Genomic DNA, 23467 nt, shown 5'->3' on the forward strand with positions numbered 1-23467 from the left:
CATTCTGGGATCGTAAAATAGTCACCAGCCCTCCACGAGGTACTTTATCCAAGATGGCGGCTACAGGAGTCGTGTAAGACACTTCACATTTTCAAGCTTTTCGCGTCGAATTTCACTCTCGCTTTCTTTAATATTTGATACATACGTTACTTGATATCCTACTGTTGTATGTTTGTGTTTTTTTTTAATCAGACGACCTAAAACACATCGTGGAAAGCGTGCAATCGAAGAACGTGCTCCGAAAGATGTCGAAAACACGAAAACCGCGTTGTTCTTACGAGGCGGCAGGACAAGTGAAACGGTGACTCAAGCCATGAAGGACCTTGTAAGTAACAGAAAAAGAAGTTTAAATTGAACTTTTGGTAACTTTGGCAACTTTGACAAAGAACTTCTCTGATGGAGTTTATTATTTTGCATCATACGTCTCACGTGGACTTAATTATGCAAACAGGCGCCTGAAGGGGTAAAATGGAAACTGGGATTTTGGCAGATTTTCATTGGGAAAAAAGGATTTGGGTCACTGGGAATGGGAATCACAGACAGAAAAACAATAGAACTGGGAATGGGATTTATACCTCCCCTTCAGGACCGTCTAAACAACTGTTCATGTGCATGGAAGAAAGCATGAAATTAACTTATGCAGGGCTTTGCGGAAATCTCAACAGTTTTATCTGTGAGTTCCCCCCTGGGAACCACCCAGAGTGCAAAGTGGTTTGTACTTTCCCTGATCATGGACCATTCTTGGAAGAAAAATTTCTTTATTTTTATTTATTACAATTTAATGGCAATTAAAACTAAGTCTAAAGGCATACACACAAGCAAAGCCATAAGAATAATCTGTAAAAGAGTGGAACACTCCATGCGAGACAGATCACCATCATAGGCGTACGAGGCGGGGGGGGGGGGGGCGAGGGGGGCTGCAGCCCCCCCAGTGCCAAAATTTTTCGGGCAAAACGCTAAGAATTCGGGCAACAAGCCAGAGAAAAAATAGAAAATAAGCAGACAAATCTCAAAATTACAATCAAAACGAATAATATCAACAGAAAAAAATATTGGAAATATACCGAACTTTGTGGTTCAAAGTCCAAATTTCTCATTAATCTGCTTTCGTTTCCTCTTGCAAATTACTATAATCATATTCGATTTTCTCGCAAATTCTGCATGATTCAGCTGCAATAAGCTTTTCCATAGTTTGAACGTTTGCGAGCGGTGGACCTAAAAACAAAGCTTCGATACGGTTACAAATGTAAGGAAGCTAATGCTTTTGACTCAAATGAGCTCAAAACTTTCAACAATATGTTTCAACCCGTTCATCTTCTAAATGTTTCACGCATTTTAAATAACTTTCAAGTGCGGGAAAACAATGTAAATTGCCTACCAAAAATACTTTTATTTTTGCTGAACTAAAGTGAATAAATACAAATTTCCGAAGAAAAAGGATTCATTGCATTGACATCTTTGGGCAACGTCACGAGATTAATTTAACGTACGTTCTGTTGTCCATTTCGTATGCCTGTTTATTCGGCTTTCAACCCATGCCATTTTTTTTTTTTCGGGCAATAAGGTCTCCGCCCCCCCAGGTCCGAAGGTGCCCGTACGCCTATGATCACCATCTTATCATACCTTCTTTCTTCTTCATTGCAGTGTTCACTTAAAAAGCCCAATGCAGTTATGTTTCAAAAGTAAGATATAACTTGGTGTCTAAAGCTAATGATAAAAAAAATTAATTCTCATCATGTTTTGTCATAAATTTATTCAAATGTTGAGTTTTATAGTGGTACATCAAGACAATATTGTTATCTGATGCAGTTTTCTCTTCACTTTCTTTGGCCAATAGGCCACTTGCAAATAACTGCCAACAAATAACGGTCTGCTCATGTGCATCAGCACCTAGCTGCTAGGTGATCTTGCTGCAAATAATATTTTGCTTATGTTTATAGTCTAGTTTTTAAATTTTATAGTCTAATTTTTGTATTTTTTTGAATAGATTTAAAATCATATTTAAATTTTTTACATTGTAATTTTAAGAATACACGTTCACTATTAAACGAGCCCCAGGCTCATTGGTGATATGTGTTTAAATAAAGTACTTACTTACTGAGTGCTCGACACTAACTTTTTTGGATACTAGGCAATTGGCTAGTAGGTACAAATAATCACTAGCCCCGAGGACAAGTCACTAGCCCCCCCCCCCCCCCCCCCTTTAAAAAAAAATTAAAACAGCCAAGTTTGAATCAGCTAATCTCTTAGCACTGTATTTGTTTGAGTCCACACAAGTACATCTTTCCTTCACTGAGACGCAGCAACGATGCTATCATCCAACTCGGTTAAGAATTTTTTTGACCGTGGATCACACTTCTTTTTCTCTTCATGCTGTGTGTGGTTCTCTGGTGAACAATGTAAATCTGGCTCACGATTATCGGCCCTTGAAGGCGGTTTTCTTGTAGGTAAAGTGTTACAAAAGCTTGAAATCATGCTCGCGCGGTCGCTCGCGCGAAAACCCCAAGATGGCCTATGGCTCTCTCCCAGGTCCCTTTTGGGTGTCATGGAAGCTAGGACAGAGGGTCTTTTCCAAGATGGCGTCAGGTTTGCGAGTTGATCGTACGATATAAATCCGTATGCGATGTGGGTCGCAAGCTTGCGCTCTGGTTTAAATTACTCAAGCTATGGAAACTAGATCCTGATGAAGGTTTCTGGGAGAAAAACTTCCCAAGTTATAGAGTTGTAGTTGATTTATTTTTCCACGAATCTTACTAGTCTATGGGCTAGTAGGAAAGTACTTTTACTAGCCAAGCATGAAAATTTACTAGTCCTGGGCTAGTGTACTAGCGTTAGTGTTGAGCACTGCTTACTACTTACTTACTGTGTGTAGTTGTGTCCACCCCAGAGACAAATGGCAGCGTGTTTTCCAGAGTTGTCAGAAACAATTTGAGTTCTACTAGGCCAAATACAAGCTCAGTGATGGAATGAAAAAATATCATGACTGAACTTGGTTAACGCAACATGTGGTAATTTGTCAGTGTCTCACAGATCAGCCTTAGGCTTTAATTAGCAAACAATATTTATCTCCTCACCACTGACAAATCATGATATTTTGGTCAAACGGATCCAATGGTACTGTTAATTGTCTTTTGGGTGGTGTTTTTTAAACCTTTTTTTGATAGGTTCTTGTGATGATTATCAGTTTGTTAATTAAACAAAACTGTTGCTGTGTTTATACTAGGAAAAATATCATGAGACCATTTGAAGATCATACTTCGCTAGTAAGTATAGTTGTACAATACATGCATGTGTGGTATGTATTTATAAATTATGCACAAAATGCAACATCAATTTGTTGAAATAATTGATTTTCCCAAGTTGATGGGTTTCGCTGTTCTTGTTGCTTATCTGCTAGACCATGAATTGCAGTCCTTCTTGACAAATAATGGGTTAAATCACAGAATGTTTCATCATCAGCCATTCCTTATTATAACTCTGGATAGCGAATAAGGCCATGTATAAGTTCCTTCCACTTAAGGTCATTGCCCTGAAATAAAACTGAAGATAGATTTTTAACCAAACTTCGCCTACTGGTTTATTACTTTAAGGGAACTTCAATTTTGAAATAAAAAGGCGGGTCACCAGATTCGTTTAGGAGCGGGAAGACCTTGTATATTCCATATACTTCCTTTAAAAATCCTCTGCGAGTACTAGCAAAGTACACGTTTTTAGCGATAATTTATTTTTCAAACACAAGAATTGATCTGTTTTCATTTTACAGAAAGAATTTGATCACTACACCCAAAATGAGAAAAAATTGATTGGTCACCAGACTCGTTTACGAGAAAGTGACAATTTACTTCTCTCGCGGACTAAGTTGCATAGAAAAAAGCCGCCATTTTGTTTATTTGTTATTTATTTTTTTAAATTTATTTATTGACACACAAAGAACACTACTTACTTAACAAATACATACACTACCTACGATGCTAATTACAAGACATTACTTATTACATTATTTAATATACATTTTCTTTTTAAATAACAATATCGCAATAACACGCCTTACAATACCTACTATAACAAATAGCGCTCTTACAAAAAATAATACATTATATTACTATTACATTTTAAAGTTACAATCTATTTACAAAGTTCAATTTTTTACTACTAACTCTAATACTAACTGTATGTATTATATGCCATTTTGTTTATGTGCGCGTGCTAATTACGTGTAAAATTCTGCGCAGTAAGGATGCGCAATGCAATACAGGGCAATGACCTTAACACATCCCCTTTAACATTTCCATTTACCTGCATCCATGAGATGAAGCCAAGTCTCATCCATTTATTCTCATTAGTTCGTCACCGGAGTCCTTTTGGGACAACCCTCTTCCTTATACCCTCAAGACTCCTTTTTATAGACACTTTAAGGTCGCGCAGGACCCTTGAAATCATTATGTATGTATTTATTTAAAGAGTATGCACGAACTGCGACGACTGAAGCCGACAACAAACGAAGTATTCATGAATTTTATTTTTTCTCAGAGTTCTTTGTACAAGTAATTACACGGTATTGTTCTCAGCCTCGCATCCCGTGTGCTGGAACATAGCGAATTATCATAATTAGATTCACAGCTTTAAATAAAGCACACATTGTTGTAAACATCGACTCGGAAGGTCTTCGGAAGCCTCAAAACCTGCAATTTTGTGTCCAAGTTTTCTCCGCCAATATAGAATTTCAAGAGTTGATTCGCGAGGAACATAAACTTGGTGTACTCTATTGTGTTCTGGCTAGAGCGAATTTTTAAATTTCCTTCTCAAAATGAAGATAGCATGTTTCAAAGTTTAGATTTCACATTTTTACTCTCTTAGAAGCCATTAACTTGTAGCAGTTTTTGAAATCGAAAATTTCGTTCTAGTGGGAACACAAAAGAAGTTACGATTTATCACTAGGCTATATAATCATTTAATTTGGTACGCTGTGCTAGTTGAAAACTTGGACACAAAATCGCATTATCTTCAGTTAAACTTTTAAGGGCTTGTAACATCACAGACAACGGTCATCTCTCGGTAAAAGGACAATCATGATGTAATTCCACCATCCCTGAGTATCCTTATTAAATTTTAGAGGAATCGATATTCAAAATGTAGTGAATCAAAGCTTTACAGCACTCCAACAAGAAATTTGGCTAATGAATATATTAATGAGCAAGGGTCCTGCGCGACCTTAACAGAAAGTTAACTTGATATTTTCTGATTTATTCCAGGAATTCTTCAGTGTCAGAAATGATGCATCTTTATTTCTTTTTGGTTCTCATTCCAAGAAGAGACCTCACAATCTTGTCATAGGTATGTCATGCTTTTTTGTATCACTTTGAGCAAGCAAGGTCAAATGCCTATTGTATTAAAACAATGTAGAGATGTCTGTTAACTGAATCGAATAGAACTCATCAAATATAATTTGTCTCTTTCATAAAATTTTATACTTTTCATTAGTCTTTTCTTACTGCCCAGGAGTATTTTACTTTGAGTTTTTTAGTTAAATTTTTAAATTGGGGAAAAAATATAGAAACGAGCCCGCTCCAATGGAAAACAATAATATTACTTAGTCAGTAGTCAACTTCAAAAAGCGTGTGACCTTGATGAGCTCTTCACCTCAGGCCATGAGAAATCTTTTGATTTGAAATCTGTGCTTTAACCACTACGCCATCCATCTTGCCTCCAATGTGTTATCGTAGCTTTAAAAGGACTTGTTTTACTTTCTAGGTCGCTGTTTTGATGGCCATATCTTAGACATGATTGAATTAGGAATTGACAAATTTATATCACTAAATGACATTAAGGTAAGATGGGACAGCATTTATTTTCTTTAATTTCATTATAATTCACTTTAATAAAGGATTTTCATTGCCTATATGTTATTTTTTTTTTTTTTTTTTTTTTTTTTTTTTTTTTTTAAGCGCATGGACAAAACCATGCTTTTTTTTTTTTTTTTTTTTTTTTTAATTGCAAACACACAAAAGCACATCACTTACAAAAATACAAAAAAAGTATGCCCACTACTCACTACTTATTGTACAAATACTTAAGCTGTACACAATACAATACGACACTTGCGCTTCTTACAATTCGACACTGTATACTATTTACAACACTTACACTACTTACAATGCGATGCTTACTACTTACAGTGAAATATATATTTTTTAAATACAAAAGAGACTAAAATACTATAAAACTATACATGGCACAAGAGCTAATTGACAGAACTTACACTGCACTTACAAAAAAAACTGAAATTGTCACTAAACTAATACAGCTACTCACTATAACAACAGATCTAATGTAACTAAAATGATAAAGGATAAATATAACAGACAAAGAAAATGCACCTAAACCTGGCTCTTTTGCTTAAACAGTGGAAAGAAAGCTACCGCATCGCTTATGCAGAGAGTGGTCCACTTTGTTTCATACTTTTTATAGCTAGAGTTTTTAATAGCGATTTGTCTTTCACATTTAATTTTGCTTTCCAGTAAGGCAAGAAAGACCTTTATGCTAGGAGTCTCTGACTGATTTCTTGCGAGATATAGATGATATTTAGCAATAAGAAGATAGTGATTGAAAGCATGATAGCTGGTGTTCTCAGGTCTGTATCCATAAAGAATTTCCGAACAAGTAGGATTGAAATTGTCAGAGCGATTTGTATTCCACCATTCTATGACGTCTTTCCAAAATAGCTTGACTTCGGGGCACTCGCAAAACCTATGGAGAAGTGTCTCATTTTTACAGTGGCAGTGTTCGCAATGTGGTGACTCTTTTATTTTCATTCTATAGAGTGAGAGATTGGTAGGTATGATGTTATGTATGAGTTTATGCTGAAAGCTTCTTAATCTATTTTCAACGGTGATTCTAAATGGAAGTTCGTAGACATCCTTTAAGTTTGTCACTTGATTTCTTAGAGTGATTTCGACGGTAGGGGGAGAGAAGGACCTTTCCGCAAGCATCAAACGGGCTTTTTTTGCGGAGACGATATCATCGCTATTTGAATCAGCCTTTGGGAGTTCGCTAACACCACCGACACTGTTGCACGTGATTTTTCTTTTCCACGCTTTGGGGATAGCAGCGAGAACTCCGGCGTAGTCGAGGAAAGTGCATCGAACGCTGAATTTGCGCTTAAAATTTTCGAAAGAGAGGAATTGGTCGTGATTGTCGAGGAGATCACTTATTTTTAAGATGTCTTGATTTACCCATGTTTTATAATACACCGTTTTACCATTGGTCTTTATGAACCGGTTGTTCCATAAAAGTTCTTGTTTGAATTCATTTGCATTAAGCGGTTCCTTGTAATTCAATTCTTGCCACACCTTAAGAATATTTTTATAGAAAGGTGGTAAATTGTTGAGGTTCAGAAATTTTAGGTCGAAATTGCATTGAAAAAGAAAAGCTCCTCCGACTTTACTTAATAAGGAATCAAGGCGGGCACACCAGTGACTGCCAGCCGATTCGCAATAACGATTAACCCAGGTAATCTTGAGGGATTTTACAACATCTTCAAAGTTAATCATATTTAGACCGCCTTTGCAGACTGGGCCAATCAACGTTTTTCTCTTAATTTTATCAGGTTTGAAATTCCAGATAAAGGAGAAGATGATGCTGTTGACCTCTTTTATGAATTCGGCAGGAACGTTTAAGACGGAGCAGCAATAAACAAGTTTGGCGATTGCTAAATTCTTTACGATGGCTATTCTGCCTAAGATGGTTAGATGTCTTTTGCACCAGATGTTAAGAACTTTTTTAAGTTTGGCAAGTTTCTCATCAAAGTTTAGTTTGATTCCAACATTCGCGCAATAAGGGAAACATATTCCAAGTGCAGTGACATATTCTTTCGGCCACGAAATGCCAAAAGGCTCGTCTTTTCCTAATCTGCTTTTCCAACGACCTAGCCACAGACCCTCAGTTTTTGATCTATTAATTTTCAGACCCGATAGATTGCTAAACTGATCAAGGAGAGCAAATAGAGACGCTGCGGAAGAGTCGTCGCGGATGAAAGCGGTGGTGTCGTCTGCATACAAACTAAGTTTAGTGATCTTATTCCCGTTTTCGAGACCTTTGATAGAATCAGTGATTCTTATCTGGTGTGCGAGTGGTTCTAAAGCGAGAACAAAGAGCAGTCCCGAAAGAGGACACCCTTGTCTCACTCCTCTTTGTAGAGAGAAAAACTCTGAAGAGTGACCATTGTTGATAACGCAACTAGAAATATTGCTATAGAATGTGCGAATCCAGTTAAGGAAACTTGGACCAAAGTTCATAATGTTGAGGACCTTAAAGAGGTAGTCCCACTCTAAAGAGTCAAAGGCCTTTTCAAAATCTAGAAAGAGTATCATACCTTCCTTATTCTCATGTTGTTCAATTATGTCTGTAATTAGACGGATATTTTCACCGATGAATCTGCCTTTAATGTACCCCGTTTGGTCCCGCTCTATTAACAGGGGGAGTACCTTCTCTAAACGCCTTGCGATACATTTTGTTGCTAGTTTATAGTCGGTATTTAAGAGAGAGAGAGGGCGCCAGTTTTTAAGCAGTAAAGGATCCTTGTTCTTTTTCGGGATCAGGGAAATAATTCCTCGTCTCTGCGAGATAGAAAGCTCTCCCAGTAAGGCACCATGATTGAGACACTCAATCAGAGGGCCCGACAGCTCCTTCCAAAAGCGTAGGTAGAACTCTGCGGATAAACCGTCCGTGCCCGGCGACTTGTTGTGTTGAAAAGTTTTTAATGCGGCGAGGCATTCTTCTGCGGTAATTAAACCTTCACAAAGGCTTTGTTTCTCGTCATCCAGTCTAGGTAGAGATTGATATTCGCAGAAAGATAATGGGTCTGCATCTGCTAGCTGTTTTTGAGATGAATAAAGCTGCTTGTAAAAGCTTTTCATGGTGCTTAGAATGGACGTTGGGTCCTTAACAGTAATACCCTCGGGCGTCTTTAATTTTGTGATGTGTCGTTTTTCATAACTTCTTTTTTCTAGGTTATAGAAGTATTTGTTGCATTTCTCGCCCATCTCGTACCATCTTGCTCTGCTCCTAATAATGGAGCCTTTAGTTTTCTGCACAGCGATTTCATCTAATTCGATTTTGAGTTTCTTTGCCTCGTTTACAAGGGAAGTGTCTTCTGGGGAAGCGTCAATACGTGAGTTTATTTCGTCTAATTTTTGAGAAAGGTTTTGCTCGGTGTTTCTTTCTGCATTAGCTTTCCTTTTAGCAAAACGGATAGCGAACATCCGAATCTCCATTTTTAACATTTCCCAGTAAAGCCTTTTGTCAGCAATACCTTTGTGTTTCTCACTACTATGTTTTATAGTAAAGGCCATTTTTGTGACAAACTCTTCGTTCTCCAGAAGAGAATTGTTGAATTTCCAGTAACCAGGACCTCTCTTTTCCTGTGTTACATCTGGTTTAATTGAAATGGTAACCGGGGAGTGATCAGAGTCGTAGTACGCACCAATGTCGGTTTTTGAAACCCGGTCTAGTAACTGCTTGGAGATGAGCCAAAAGTCTAGCCTACATCTGATCTTACCCGAGCTGTTTTTCCAGGTATATCGCGTTTCATGTGGGTGTTGTTTTCGCCAAGGGTCGACAAGGTCGTAGTTATTACAAAGTTCCTCCACCGATTTGATAACGTTTTTTTTGACCAGAACGTCTTTACCTCCGAATTTATCTAACGCAGACAACGGACAATTGAAGTCTCCGCCAATCAAGACTCTGTCGGTTTGGCATTCGCGGATGGATTCGGTCATCTTTTTAAAGAAAGCAATTTGCTGGGTTTGGTCGTTTGGGGCGTAAATATTAACAAAGCAAAATTCGTCTTCGCCAATAGTTGTGTTTACAATCAAAAACCTGCCGTTTTTATCTCGTGTAACATTAGTCACCTCTTTACATAAGGAGGGTCTGAGAAGGATCATAACACCTCTGCTATGTTTCGAGCCGTGCGCGAAAAAGATTTCACCGCCCCACTCAGCTCGCCAGAAAGCTTCCAAACTAGTGTCGCTGTATGTCTCTTGAAGGAAAATTACGTCAAATTTTTTAAGATGGAGCCACCGAAATAGCTTTCTTCTTTTGATGGATTTGTTAAGGCCTCTTGCGTTAAAGGAAACTGCATTTAATTCCATGAGTAGGTTAGATTTTTGAATTTCTTACCCGTAAAACATTCGTGTACCACACTCTGCAACAATACGATAGCGTTTAGCTTAGCAATAGGAGCGTTTATAAGAATGGTATGCACATTACAATAAACCAAGGAAAAATTTAGGTGAGAATGGATTGTAAATGAAAATAAAAGCACGCTACATCTAACAGTAAACATAATAGAAACACTAATTAAGCTGCGAAGCAGCTTATTGTATAGGAGGGGAAAATTGAATAGCATCGGTTGCTACGCCAAGACACTCAACACCCTCCCACAAAACTCTCCGCAAAATTAGATTAATTAGTGAAGCAAAGGAGGGCGAGGTGTCGAAAAGAAAACGGAACACTTACATATTAGCATAATTGACGGAGAGAAAGAAGAAAATAAACTTTATGATAACAAATTAGTGGATTTTTCTTAAGTCATCGGCTTCGTGGATTCTGATGGCACGATCGCTTTGCGATTTTCTAATAAAGATTTTTCCGTCCACAGTCCATGCGTTCTGCCAGTTATGATCCTTTTTGAATTTTCTAACTTTAGCGAAAAGACCGCGCCTGTAGTTAGTTAGATTCTCGTTGATGTAAACAGCATCTGTGTTATTGAAAAAGTTTTTCAAACTTACTGATTTAAGATGCTTCCTTGCTTTGAAAAGTTCACTTTTCGCTCTGTGGGACCTGAAGCGAACTATAATTGGTTTGGGGACGTCAGTCCTTCGTGAAGACATCCTGTGGCATATGTCTATGTCGTTATTGGTGATGTGAACGTTGACCACTTTGGCAAGCTTGATAACTTTCTCAGCGACATTTTCTTCCGGCGACTCGGCGATGCCGTGGATTTCAAGGTTGTGCTTTCTGGTATACTGTTCCAAATCATCTATTTGATTGATGGCGGTTCCGAGATCGCTGCTGAGATCATCAATTTCTTGATATAGGTCATCGATTTCGTCTTCGGCCGTTCGAACTGCTCGTTTGAGCGAGTTCACCTCAGTCTTCAAAGCTTCGTTGTTCGCCTCTAAGCTTTCCACTTTACTGACATGGAATTCAAGTGACCTTTGTAGCTCGTTGTATAGGTCGCGGAGTGCTCGATTTTCTTTGAGAAGCTCGTCCGTATTTCTTTGAATTTTGTTAAGCGCACTCCAGATACCTGCCAGATCGTTCTGTTCGGCCATCAAGTACTCGGAGGTTTTTGCGGATTTATTTGGCGGTATTTCGGGTGAGCTGCTGCTGCTAGGTCTTTCACCTCGCTTCCCTCCGATATAACGCGGTGTTTCTTCGCATTCACTTAGTTTTTCCTCCATTTAGTTGAAAAGCGGAGAGTTCAGGCAGCCTACTCAAAAAAGACGCTGCCGTCCATCTTGACTCGTTCCAGTCGTTAGATGATGAGTCGCAATATGTTATTGCGGGCCCAAGAGAGGCCCGCAACCCTAATCTTGACAGTGACCAGCGGATTGCGTATAACGTGTGCGCACCATGTTTATAAAGGCTACAATCTTTGACAAAAGTAGTTGACACATTGACTTCGCTCTGCGGTTTTTATGACAAATTTAACACTAGTTTTTAAATTTCATGACTGTCTGCTAAAATACCCCCTCCCCCCCCCCCCATCCAATGTTGTAAAATGGTAGCAAAGGACTCCTAGAAACAAACTACAACATTGATTGGGGGGAGGGTGTGGAAAGGTGGGACAAAAGGATGGAATTGGTCCATATAACAAAAAATAAGGGCGTAAATTAACAATGGGTCAACACTTTTGTCAATGATTGTCTGAGGTGCAAAACGGAATATATCTTAAGAACAGTGCGTAATGATTAATTGGTTATAACATAAATTTATTTCAACCATCTGTTGTTTTCAATTGTCCAATCGACATTGATGCTGTATTAATTGGTTTCTAATTACAGGCCATTAACGAATTTGACGATAACGCAATCAAAGGGTCAAAAATGGAATAAATTGAGGCAAAATGTTTACCGCTGCTAATATTGATGAAGAAACTCCTGCATTTACCTGCTTATTTCCGATGTGAAAATGGTTTAAAAAGAAGAAAATTATGTTGAACTAATGACACGTTTTCTAGGTTTTGGCATATAGCATAGAGGTGTCTGAAGACATTTAACTGCGAGGAGGTCACGCACGCAAATCATCGTTCGAGACGACCAAAGAAATATAAAGCCCGTGTTTACTGCCCATTTCATTTCCAAATGCCAGTTTATGGAATAATGAAAGAAATTTCACCTTTAGGCAAATAACTGCTATGTCAAAGTAACAATGCGCTTATGCAATGTAATAAACCTTGTGACATACTCCAACGCAGTTAGATAAAGCGTGACAAGTGCGCGTGACAGCTCCAATTGTTGTTGCTTCGTGTTTTATTGACGCTTGTTTTAAGCATTTCTTAAACATGAAAAGCTAACTTAAGATACGGAAGTCTTCATTGTCTCTTTTTCTACTATAAACAGGCTTCAGCAAGGCCAAAAGGTGTCTACCTTTTAAAAATCCACGGTTAACCACGGTTAACCATCAGTAAACAAAGAACATTCCTGATCCTTTCTAGACTGATGGTTAACCGTGGTTAATCGTTCAAATTTACACATTTTCGCCAATTGTGTGGCCAAGAAACATTCTAGCGATATAATTTTGACAAAAAGTCATTTATCTCTGGTTTTCTTAGGGAATTTCAGCGACAAATAGGAGTATTTCCTAGCCTCACGATTTCGTAGATCTTGTTAAACATTAATCTCAACCGCCCAGGAATTTGGTTTCGCGCTCTGGAGAACGAGTATTGCTGCTTTTTCTTAAAATTAGCCGGCTGCTTTGTAACAATGAAACGAACATAGTTAACTGGAGTATCACTGCAGAGGCCTCGCTTAACACTTTTAAACAAAAAAATGGATAATACGACCCAAGATAGTCACGCGCTAAGAACCACGCACAGGATCTGAACCCGTTTTGTCTTTGTTTTCTCAACTGAAGACATTATTTTTAACTTCAAATAATCAAAACTACTCTCATGCCACACATTTAGCGTGCTTTCTAGAAAAAATCCTGTTAGAGCTAAGATAGGTAACAGGTATCCTTTCTTTTCACTCAAATAGACCTCAGACAATCTTTGACAAAAGTAGTTGACACATTGACTTCGCTCTGCGGTTTTTATGACAAATTTAACACTAGTTTTTAAATTTCATGACTGTCTGCTAAAATACCCCCCTCCCCCCCCCATCCAATGTTGTAAAATGGTAGCAAAGGACTCCTAGAAACAAACTACAACATTGATTGGGGGGAGGGGGTTGGAAAGGTGGGACAAAAGGATGGAATTGGTCCATATAACAAAAAATAAGGGCGTAAATTAACAATGGGTCAACACTTTTGTCAATGATTGTAGCTGCAAAGCGGAAGTTGAAAATTTTGTCAATCTTAACTGTTTGTCACATAAGATCAATGCTTCTGTCACATGGAAGATTGGAACTACGTTTGGCCGACGTTGTTTAGGCATTGGTTTTGAGAAGATTTACTATGACTGTATCACAGATAAACTACGGCAAAACGAATGTTTCCTTATCACATTGATAACATAGCGAGTTCACCGACCAAACAAGATCACATCTCGGTTACACCGACCGGGTACACCGCATGCTTGATTAAATCATGCATTCCTTGCGTGACGCGTTACTTGGAATAATAATTGTCTTTTGTCCAGCGATTTATCGACACTTCTGAGAAATTTTCGCGACCTGTCGGAATAATTTCCGGCGTGAAAATGAGGTGACCTAAGTTATTTGTTCTTCAACATTACAATAGGATCCGAAAATGTGTTGTTCAAACAGGAAGTTGAGAATTTTTTCGATTAGAATGCGAAGAAAGTGTCAATAACATTCAGTTTGTCAACTGAGATTGACGCTTCTCTCACATGGAGGTGAAGAAAGGTGCATCTAGGCCCGCATTTTCTAACCTGTGGTTACCACTAGTATTTTTTGTCTATTGACAAAGAATGCTTTTTATTGTTTCTTTCAGAATCGCAAGTGTTCAGTTGGTACAAAACCTTGTTTATTATTTTCTGGACAAGCATTTGAAAATGACGCAGTTCACAAGCGACTGAAGAGTATTCTCTTAGGTGGGTTTAAAATCATTTTCATCAAGCTGATGGGAAAACTTAATAGCCCATATACTTCCCATACCTTGTTTCACTTGGTCCATACTAGAAAGAAAAAAGTCTGCGCTTGAGCCTAGTAGCCCATCAGGCCAGAGTTTATCCCAGTTTCCCAGCATGAAGCAACTAGGAGTACATTGTATATCTACAGTCAACTCTCTCTTAACGGACACCTCCATAAGATGGACTCCTGGTGATGGTCCCTGCTGTTTTTCAGTCATTTTACTGTAACTAAACTCCCTATAAGACGGACACCTCTCTAAGACGGACAATGGATACTTTGAAATCATTAACGGACACTTGAGAAGTGTTTTTTATCATGTTTTATTAGTGAAAATACTTCCAAACTTCATATCAACCTAAAGCAAATTTAGTCAGCGCCCTAAGGATACGTGTATACCAAGCTTACTAACTAAAAGCAAAGACGTTTTAACGGATTACTACTCTGCTTACGTGTATGGACACTTAAGAGGTCATTTTCTACTTACAGTATTACAGTTTGTAGAAGCTCTCAGTTTTATCTTTAACGAGCAAATACGGTCCTTTTATTATTTTAGTTTTGTTGCAGTTAGCAAAGGTTTGTTGCATTGTGCAAAGGTTGAGCTTTATTATCTCAGAATTACTGGTGTCATGTTATCTCGACTCTCTATAAGGCGGACGCCTTTCTAAGACGGACAGCTGCGGCCAGTCCCGAGGGTGTCCGTCTTAGAGAGAGTTGACTGTACTCCTTGCAGTAACCGGTAACCATTTATACACCTTGCAGGAAAGAGACACTTAAGTTAATTGTCTTGCCCAAGAAAACAATGCTGTGACCTGGTTAGGGCTTGAACCTGGACCACACAATCTGGAGTGCAGAACATTAACCATTAGGAAACTGCACCTCCCACATTTAGAAAGACCTCAGGAGATATTCTCCAGTACGACCCTCATACCGTAATGATTCGATTTAGCGCCCGGGGCGCTTATTTACTTTGGGCACCTCGAGGGAGGGTGCTTATTCGAGACAGGGCGCTTATTCGGGACGGGGCGCTTATTTAATTTTTTGAGAAACAACCAAATGTATCTAACAATAACAGAAACTGTAACAGTTAGAAATTGTTAAAAGTTCAGTTACTTTTATAATAATTGTTCATTTTGGCAGTAAATATATACATGAACTGTACGGTGAACGGCCAGGAGTTTATTTAGTTGACGTCAATGACTCAGTAGGGCCAGTTATCCACAATAGGGGCACTTATTAGAATAGGGGCGCTTATAAGAATGGGGGCGCTAATTAGAATAGGGGCGCTTATTGGAATAGGGGCGCTTATTTACAAAAGCACATTCGAAGGGGGGCGCTTATTCGGAAGGGGGCGCTTATTGGAAGGAGGGCGCTAAATCAAATCATTACGGTACTTGATTGAAAAGGTGTAAATCTCTTTTTTAATTTAAGTTCATGTTCAATGCTAATTCCACAGTTCAAGAATAGAGTAAAAAGGAACATGTGACGGAAGAAAATGCTTACAATACTGGTGTTTTTAAAAAAATAATACTGTCTTTGTTTCTTTCAGATTTTTACAGAGGACCAGTAATAGAAAAAGTTAGGTTACAGGGACTCGAGCATGTGCTTCAGTTTACGGCTGTAGATGGAAAAATTTACCTGAGAAGCTACAGGTATTGGTTACCCTGTGTATCTTTTCTCAATATTTCCCATTCAACCATTGGGTTACTGCTGTACTGTACTAGCAGTGTATTTACTGATGATACCTGAAAGCTCTTAATCAAACTTTGTCTTGGTTTAACAGGGGGTTACTGCGCCTTGCAATGACACTCTAACTCTGCCAGGGCTCGAGACTAACTTTTTGCTAACTAGCCAAGTGGCTAGTGACAGCTTGATTTCACTAGCCAAAACTTATTTTCTACGCCACAATTTTTAAGCATAGTTCTTCTTTTAAGGGGGGGGAGGGGGAAAACAATGTGCGATAATGTTTAAACCTTGAGCCGTAAAATTTCCTAATCTTCATGTTTTTTTTCTTACAAAATTGGGCTTTGTTCTTTACTATAAAAATTGTACATGTACCTGCACAATAGATTGTTTAAAGCTTCACATTCTATAATGTCAACAGTTTACTTGTTAGTTATATTCTCTGAGAGACGATTTTAATAAATGCGGTTTCTTGCCACTAATGCCTGATTTTTTCACTAGCCATTTTGGCTAGTGGAAGGCCAAAACCTACTAGCCAAAACTGCATTTTTACTAGCCTTTGGCTAGTTGGCTACCGTTAGTCTCGAGCCCTGTCTGCTCAAACAATGATTACATTTTTCGTGGCCATCAGTTTATCTAAGCGGACCTCTCAGGAAACAGAATTTTGCTTCAACCAGTTAAGGTAGCATCTGTCGGTTGAGACTGGTAGATTTTAAGCCATTTTGTTTGTTTCTGTTTTTCAAAGTTCATTAGATGTCATCATAGTTATGATTGACAGCAGCAATAAAGGCAATGGTTAGTTGGGTTTTGAACTAGAGTTGGCATGTTACTGAAAGACTCTGAAAGTATAGTAACGGTAAATGATGATGGATAGACCATAACTTGAGATTTCCAAAACAACTTGCCCATTAAATTGTTTTTGATTTAAACTATGTTTTTATTGTACTTTAAGCCAGCTATGTGTAGTAAAAAAATATTTCTTTAAATTTATTTCAGAGTATTGCTTAAGAAATCAGGAAGTCGAACTCCACGAGTTGAGGTTGAAGAAATGGGACCATCACTTGACTTGGTTCTCAGAAGAACGCACCTGGCATCAGATGATTTAATGAAAGCCGCTACAAAAGTACCAAGAGTAGTGAAGGTAAACATGAGACAAGTTTCATGACGTCAGGGCTGTCATTAAAAGCCAGTAACTAACTATTATGTTGAAGCTACATTTCTCAAAAGGCTGTCAGTGATGATCAATGTGGAGAATTATAAATAAGTGATGTCACAAGAATACTGCAAAACTAAAATGTTCAAAATATGAAAATGCAAGTCTCATTTTATTAGTGGGCTTTCAGTAAAGATCATCATGATAGTTATTGGCAACTAACATGTTTCTAAAACAGTTTCAAAATTACAGTGTTTTGGCTTGTTTTCTTTGCTACAATTCTTTTCTTAGGCAGTTTACCCAGAGCTTTCGATAAGTATGGTGGCTACTTGTGGGGCACCTGACCTGGGGGACCATGAATTTTAGATGGCAATTTTTGAGAGATTACCCACCAGAGCTTTGGCAGATGCTGTCTTATTGAAAGCACTGATTACCAGCAGAAATGCTCCATGCTTAGCTGTTATTAAGTTATGCATGCACTAGGGAAGTAACCTGTAGGAAGCAAGAGTTGCTGAGTCTTGGATATGTCTTGAAGAACTGAAACGATTCTCTTATGCCACCTAACTTCTCATGTTGTGAACACATGGATCAATTTTTCATATTTTGCTTTGAAAATGCCAGTTCATTATCATGTACATGTGTGTTAAGATTTGTGTTTTGTTTCTAGCCCAAGAAAGTAAAGAATATGTCATACGATGCATTTGGCACCAAGGAAGGACAAGTGCACATGCAACGACAAGACTACACCAAACTACAAACCAGGAAAATGAAGGGACTCAAAAGACAATTGGAAACTAAAGAAACACCACCACAGACAAACAAAGTCAAAAAGAAGAAATAACATCTTGTAATAGAACTTTGAAAATAACAGTTACACAGTGAACTCTGACCATGCAGAAATAAACATTGCCCACATTTTGGAAAAACATCACTTAGTTTATTACACTGTGCTTGTCTGCAGTTCTCTCATATCTTGTGCAATGGGTTATTTCTTTTTAAGACAAACAGTCACAAGAATAAAAAAGTCAACTAGGGGATGTTGCTTTAAATTACCACCATATTGTCAGTTCTAACTTTAAAAAATTATCCTGTGCCTCACACAGCCCGAGCTTATTCTGGTTTCTGCAGCATGAAAAAATATACCGTAGAATTCCGGTTATAAGCCCTGGGCTTATACAACTTCGTAAGGGGTTTTGGGTGGGCTTATAAGCGAAGGGGCTTATATCCGGGAGGGCTAATAAGCGGAATGAAAATAACATTTCGAACAGAGCAACGGGAGTGTTGATCGAAATACGTTTTTAAGTTAAAAACGCATAATAAAGCAACATTTAGCCTTGTTCAGTACTGTCACCTGGCAGAGGAGGGCTTATATCCGGGGGGGGGGGGGGGGGGGGGGGGGGGCTTATAATCGGATGTATTTTTTTGTTTCCAGGTAGATGGGCCTATAACCGGGAGGGCTTATAAGCGGGGGGGCTTATAACCGGAATTTTTCACGGTATACATTATTTAACAATTTAGTGGGCAGATGACTTGCCTGAGCCCTTGCCCATTGGGCAAGTAAAAATGAAAAGTTACTTGTTGGTAGAAAAATATGACCAGACGACATTTTTTGGGGGGGGCATTTTTTTCAACCCCTGTCCAGAGTACAATGTGCTGACCCTTGAGCCACTGCATCTCCTTTACAACAATGGAACACTACCGGTAGTTATAACTAGCTCATTTTACCTTAAGACCAATTTCAGGGGTTAAAACAATACTGTTCAAAGTTCATCTTGATTTTTTTGTTGGTGTCTATTATTATAAGTGTTTTTCTATGCAGAGTTCAGGAACATGATGTTCTTTCCAGCTACCTTTAACCTCCCTGTTTTCACCAAGGCTAACATGAATGCCTTGGTAGCCGCTCCCAAGCTTAGGAGGTCTCTAAGATCCTGTTCAAGAATGGAGCTGGGTTCAAGTTGATCTGAAATGATAGCAAAAATAAAAAAATGTTAAGTGAAACATACGCTTGATGAAAGAAAGACCTGTGTTCTTTCCCCTAAATTCTCAGATAGATAAGGAACAAAGATTTAAGAGAGTATCTATTATTACTATGGAAATATTGTGTCAAATAAACTGGGTTGTCAACTTGTGTTTCGGTCAAACTTGTAAAATACACAACATTTGGTGGATACCAACGCAGGGCTATAACCTGCCTCTGCTTTGGCTTTGATTACATCAAAGATTGTTATCAATATTGGGCAAATTTTTGGCTTTGTGACACCCTTGATGTAAAGCCGTATTTGACAGCCCTTTGTTGTGGATCAAAAGGTACCAAAGCTTTGATGTGCAACAAAGGTGCAGTCTTGCACATTAATTTTAAAGGTTGGTTAAAAGGTTGGTGTTTATATTTGGTAGTTTTTGTGGAGTGCAGTGGGAAATTTGCCATTCAGTGCTCGATTCAAAATGAAATTCTGGAAAGCTAACGTTAATATTTAGTGAAATATACCACAAGAGAAACACGTCTTATTTTTCCAGTGATATCTTCTTTAAGTACTTACTTTGACTGTTGCTTGATAAGAATGCATTAATTGTTTGGAGGTGTTGATTGATGCATTCCAAACTAAATTGGTTGGCCACATACACCGGTAAAATGCTGTAGTCTTGTTCATTCAGAGGCTGTACAAACACACGTTCAGTTTGGTGACTATAATCCATCATAGAGTTGGCTTGAATTGGAGGCACTACAATGTCATCTGTTGATCAAAAATTGAGTAGAGAGGTAAACATGTACAGGTGTCTTAGACAGATGCGAATTAAATATTACCTATCACTTCAATAGTGGTAAAAAACAGGATGATTTGTAACAACTAATATCGCAACTCCAACAGAAGGGGGTTCAGATAGCTTACATTCAGGCTGGCAGCAACTGTTAGCACACTTACATGTTGCCTCCTATACAGACACTTATTATCCAGTGTAATGTTAAAGGGACTATGTCTCAGGAATTTTGCAGATGTTTGGTCTAAACTGTTCTGATATAAGTGGTGGGCAACTTTACCCATGAAAAACATTATCTTTGAACATTTAACTGAAGATGTAACCTTTATTTGGGGATAGAAATCAAACTTCGGCTATAAATTATATCAATTTTTTTGAAGGCGCGCAGAAACAACTTGAAAACATTGGCTAACACTTTCAAATTGCAATCCATTTCCATCCAAGCCATCTGCAGCCAAATGCTGTAAAATAGCAATATTATTGTTAATAAAAATGGACCATTATTTTTAAGTTTACTAGGACACAAAAAAAATTTAAGGCAGTTCTAAAATCTGTGACATAGTCCCTTTAACACTACTTTATTGGTAACAACTCCCATAACGGCCCCACTACTACATAATAATATTGTAGCTTCCAGTTTGTCACTGACTTTACTCACCTGGTTTAAGAACTTCAACAGACTTGATGTCGGGGGGAGGTGGTAGTTTGTCCAAACTGAAGGACAATTCAGCCATGGGGATGGGGGATTCCACCCCGGCAGGGACCATTGTCTTGAGGCCTGGGGTACCCATGGTGGGTGGCGCTGGTAGATCAGGGGAACCTTCTTCTTGCGACAAGCTTGTTGGAGACTTGACTCTTTCATTTGAATGCTTAATCATTGGTGTAACAGTGACTGGCTGTGGAGGCAGACCCTGTGGTGTTGAAATGTTACTGGTTGGGGTACCTGTGGTTTCAGCAGCCACTCTTGGTTTTATCATGGGTGTAGTTGTTTGCGGAGGTTCTGGAGTTGCACAAGGTGTTAGTTGCCCATTACCCTGCAGAGTTTCTTGCTTGGCACCAAATGGTCTCTGTGGAGTAACCTCAATCATTTTGGTGAATGTTACTGGTGGCTCAGGAGTCTTGAGAAGGTCTTCAGGATTTTCTGTTGAAAGTCATTTGGCATGTGTAATCAGAAGTGGTGGAAACCCCATTCCACATGCCTCCATGGAAAATGAAAATTGATTGGAGAAATAGGGAGGGGAAACAACTGCTGGTAAGAGTTATCATGAGGATTAAGAAATCAAGGGTGTACAAGAAATTCAGGATTCCACAATACTTGACAGTTAACAGTTAATGCTTTTATCTAAACAATGGTTTGTATGAGGAAAAATGACCAAATGAGCTCACTTGGTCAGATATTTGTATAAAATAATTTTTAGCTTACTCTAGTACAATGTTTTCCCAAACTGACAATTATTTATCCAGGGATGTAACTAAGAGCCCGCTACCAGCTAATTTCACTGGCTGAAAGAAAGCTTGTCAAGGCTCGGGGGGAATTTTGCACAGGCCTGAAAAGCTTGCTTAGTTTGTCTCAGCTACATCCCAGTTTATCCATGTCGAATGATGTCACCTGCATTATTGATCTCATCAGTTTGGTTTGTTTCCATGGGTGTGCTCTGTTCAATATCTGTAGCATTCTCAAATGGGATGTCCTCTCCACTGTCAGACTGTTCACAGCTTGAAAGTGTATGGTTTGTCGTAACTTCCATAGCAACACTAATTTGAATTAAATAACACCGGTTAGCACATCTAGTAGGTACTAAAAAAGTTTTTAAGCCCACTTCTATGGTCAAAATTAAGCAAAGAACTGAAAAACTTGCCGACTGTGGCTGCATTCAAAACTAAAATTAGAAAACTCAATCTATCGGACTACGTGGACAACAATAGTAACTGTTGCAAACTCTGTTGCGCTTAAGACATTGTAAATATTAGTTTTTAGTTTTTAGTTAAGTGTTTTAAATATTTTTAGCTTAGCATTATTAATAGTATTTTAGGTATTTTAATTGTGTCCCCAATTAGTCCATAAGGGCTAAACACACAGACACGGTAATAAAGTTATTATTATTATTATTATTATTACTTGTTGCAGCAGGATACCTTTAACAGAAACTGATACCAAAATTCCCCACCTTGTCTTGTCATCATGAGGGTTTGTAACAGCTTCAATCAGATCAGGTAAACTATCTGAAAGGAAAAGAATGTGTGCAATACAGTTACTTCCCATTTAAGACATATATAGAGAGATGAGAGCGGTTTGAAAGCACCTCTTATTTAACCCCTTGCCAACCTCCTTCTCAAAACACACTTAAACTCAGTAAAATCAGATTAAATTTACTAACTTGGGAGAAGTTCCCTTTTGAACTTCAAAAATGTTGCCCTCGCATGGATTTTAAAATGCACGTATTACCTCCTCCCCTTTAACAACAGGCCCTTAAATATATGGGAATTGTCCGTGAAAGAAAAAAAAATAATGAAATCAAATGCAAGCCAGGGGACTTCGCCTGATATATGTCCCGCAGCTACCCCTAGGGTAGATCATAAAAATTGCTTCACCCCATTTTATGTATCCTCCTTGTTGGCCCAACGAATGAACCCAGGGGGAGCCAGTGATATAATTAGCCACCCCTCTCCCCCCCCCCCCCATTACCAATTGTATTAGTTTTATATACCCTTACCTTTAGGCCTCATGTATCCATACTTTTCCAGGTGAGCCTCTAGTTCATGTATTTGATCTTTTGTCTGAGTCACAAGTCTCTCACAAGCAGAAACGAAGTCTCCAAATGTACATGTTTGTTGTACTTCTTCAACTTTGGTGTTGATTTCCCTCTGGGTGGGTGAGTGAGGAAAAACAAGCAAATCAACTAATCTTTATTTCAATTACCAGGCTGATGTCCATTCTGGATCCATTTTTAACAGCTCACATAATTTTATTGTGTAAAACAAATTGTAGCCTGCGAATACAGCCGCCTCTCATTCGCGTCCCGCAACGAAGAGCGAAACACGATCGCTCTTCGTTGAGGGACGCGAATGAGAGGCGGCTGTATTCGCAGGCTAAACAAATTGTTTTCACTCATTTTTTATGTTTGATCTTTCAGGCTTACGATGCGAACAAAGGTCAACAAACCATTATTAGCATCAAAAATAAACTGTACTTCTACTTTATACTATAATTTACTCACGGTAATACCAGTTAGAAGTTGATTATTTTACGATTAAACGATTTTTATACGATCAGATTTTCAAAATTGTCTTACCTTGAAATCCTTAACTTCCGCAAGAGTTTCTCGCAGTAGTAGGCAGGCCCTATTTTCATTATAAGCAGAATTTTCCGAGTTCTCTAGAGTATCTTTCAGTTCGCTGGTTTCCTTATCCACAGTGAAAGCAAGCTTTCGGAGACGACTAAAAAATTCTTCACAAGAAGTCATTTTGTTTATCGAAAATCCCGCTCTTTTGTGCACCACTTTATGTAAGCGTCATGTAAACTAGCATAGTGCCCAGGACTTTTCATTCGTGCTCAAACAAC

At 38.5% G+C, this 23467-nt stretch overlaps 2 protein-coding genes across 2 annotated transcripts; one reads left to right on the forward strand and one right to left on the reverse strand.

The window, feature by feature from the left end:
- The first annotated feature begins 33 nt into the window (after window positions 1–33).
- Window positions 34–18182, forward strand: LOC144658834 (ribosome production factor 2 homolog). The gene is made up of 10 exons (XM_078519316.1): window positions 34–73; window positions 193–325; window positions 1645–1682; window positions 3224–3263; window positions 5253–5334; window positions 5752–5828; window positions 14176–14275; window positions 15862–15964; window positions 16992–17136; window positions 17816–18182. Exons 1-10 carry the CDS (start codon window positions 54–56, stop codon window positions 17987–17989), a joined length of 912 nt encoding a protein of 303 aa, XP_078375442.1. The 5' UTR covers window positions 34–53; the 3' UTR covers window positions 17990–18182.
- A 391-nt stretch (window positions 18183–18573) lies between these two features.
- Window positions 18574–23382, reverse strand: LOC144656278 (uncharacterized). Its single transcript, XM_078516510.1, has 7 exons — window positions 23199–23382; window positions 22620–22770; window positions 22074–22128; window positions 21515–21660; window positions 20564–21046; window positions 19686–19880; window positions 18574–19108 (listed from the first exon to the last, which is right to left on the reverse strand). Exons 1-7 carry the CDS (start codon window positions 23367–23369, stop codon window positions 18960–18962), a joined length of 1350 nt encoding a protein of 449 aa, XP_078372636.1. The 5' UTR covers window positions 23370–23382; the 3' UTR covers window positions 18574–18959.
- Window positions 23383–23467: the final 85 nt, after the last annotated feature.

This window comes from Oculina patagonica, chromosome 6 (assembly GCF_052425735.1).
Source record: "Oculina patagonica isolate OP01 chromosome 6, crgOcupat, whole genome shotgun sequence".
Lineage (NCBI taxonomy): Eukaryota > Metazoa > Cnidaria > Anthozoa > Scleractinia > Oculinidae > Oculina > Oculina patagonica.

What these genes read in the sequence shown, in the direction of transcription:
- LOC144658834 (XM_078519316.1), top strand. Translation starts at nt 54, where the DNA reads ATGGCGGCTACAGGAGTCGT. An exon ending in CTCAAGCCATGAAGGACCTT is followed by an intron (nt 326 to 1,644) that starts GTAAGTAACAGA and finishes TCTTCATTGCAG; the next exon opens with TGTTCACTTAAAAAGCCCAA. An exon ending in TTGAAGATCATACTTCGCTA is followed by an intron (nt 3,264 to 5,252) that starts GTAAGTATAGTT and finishes GATTTATTCCAG; the next exon opens with GAATTCTTCAGTGTCAGAAA.
- LOC144656278 (XM_078516510.1), bottom strand. Translation starts at nt 23,369, where the DNA reads ATGACTTCTTGTGAAGAATTTTTTAGTCGTCTCCGAAAGCTTGCTTTC. An exon ending in CGGAAGTTAAGGATTTCAAG is followed by an intron (nt 22,771 to 23,198) that starts GTAAGACAATTT and finishes TCACCCACCCAG; the next exon opens with AGGGAAATCAACACCAAAGT. An exon ending in TGATGAGATCAATAATGCAG is followed by an intron (nt 21,047 to 21,514) that starts GTGACATCATTC and finishes GACTTTCAACAG; the next exon opens with AAAATCCTGAAGACCTTCTC.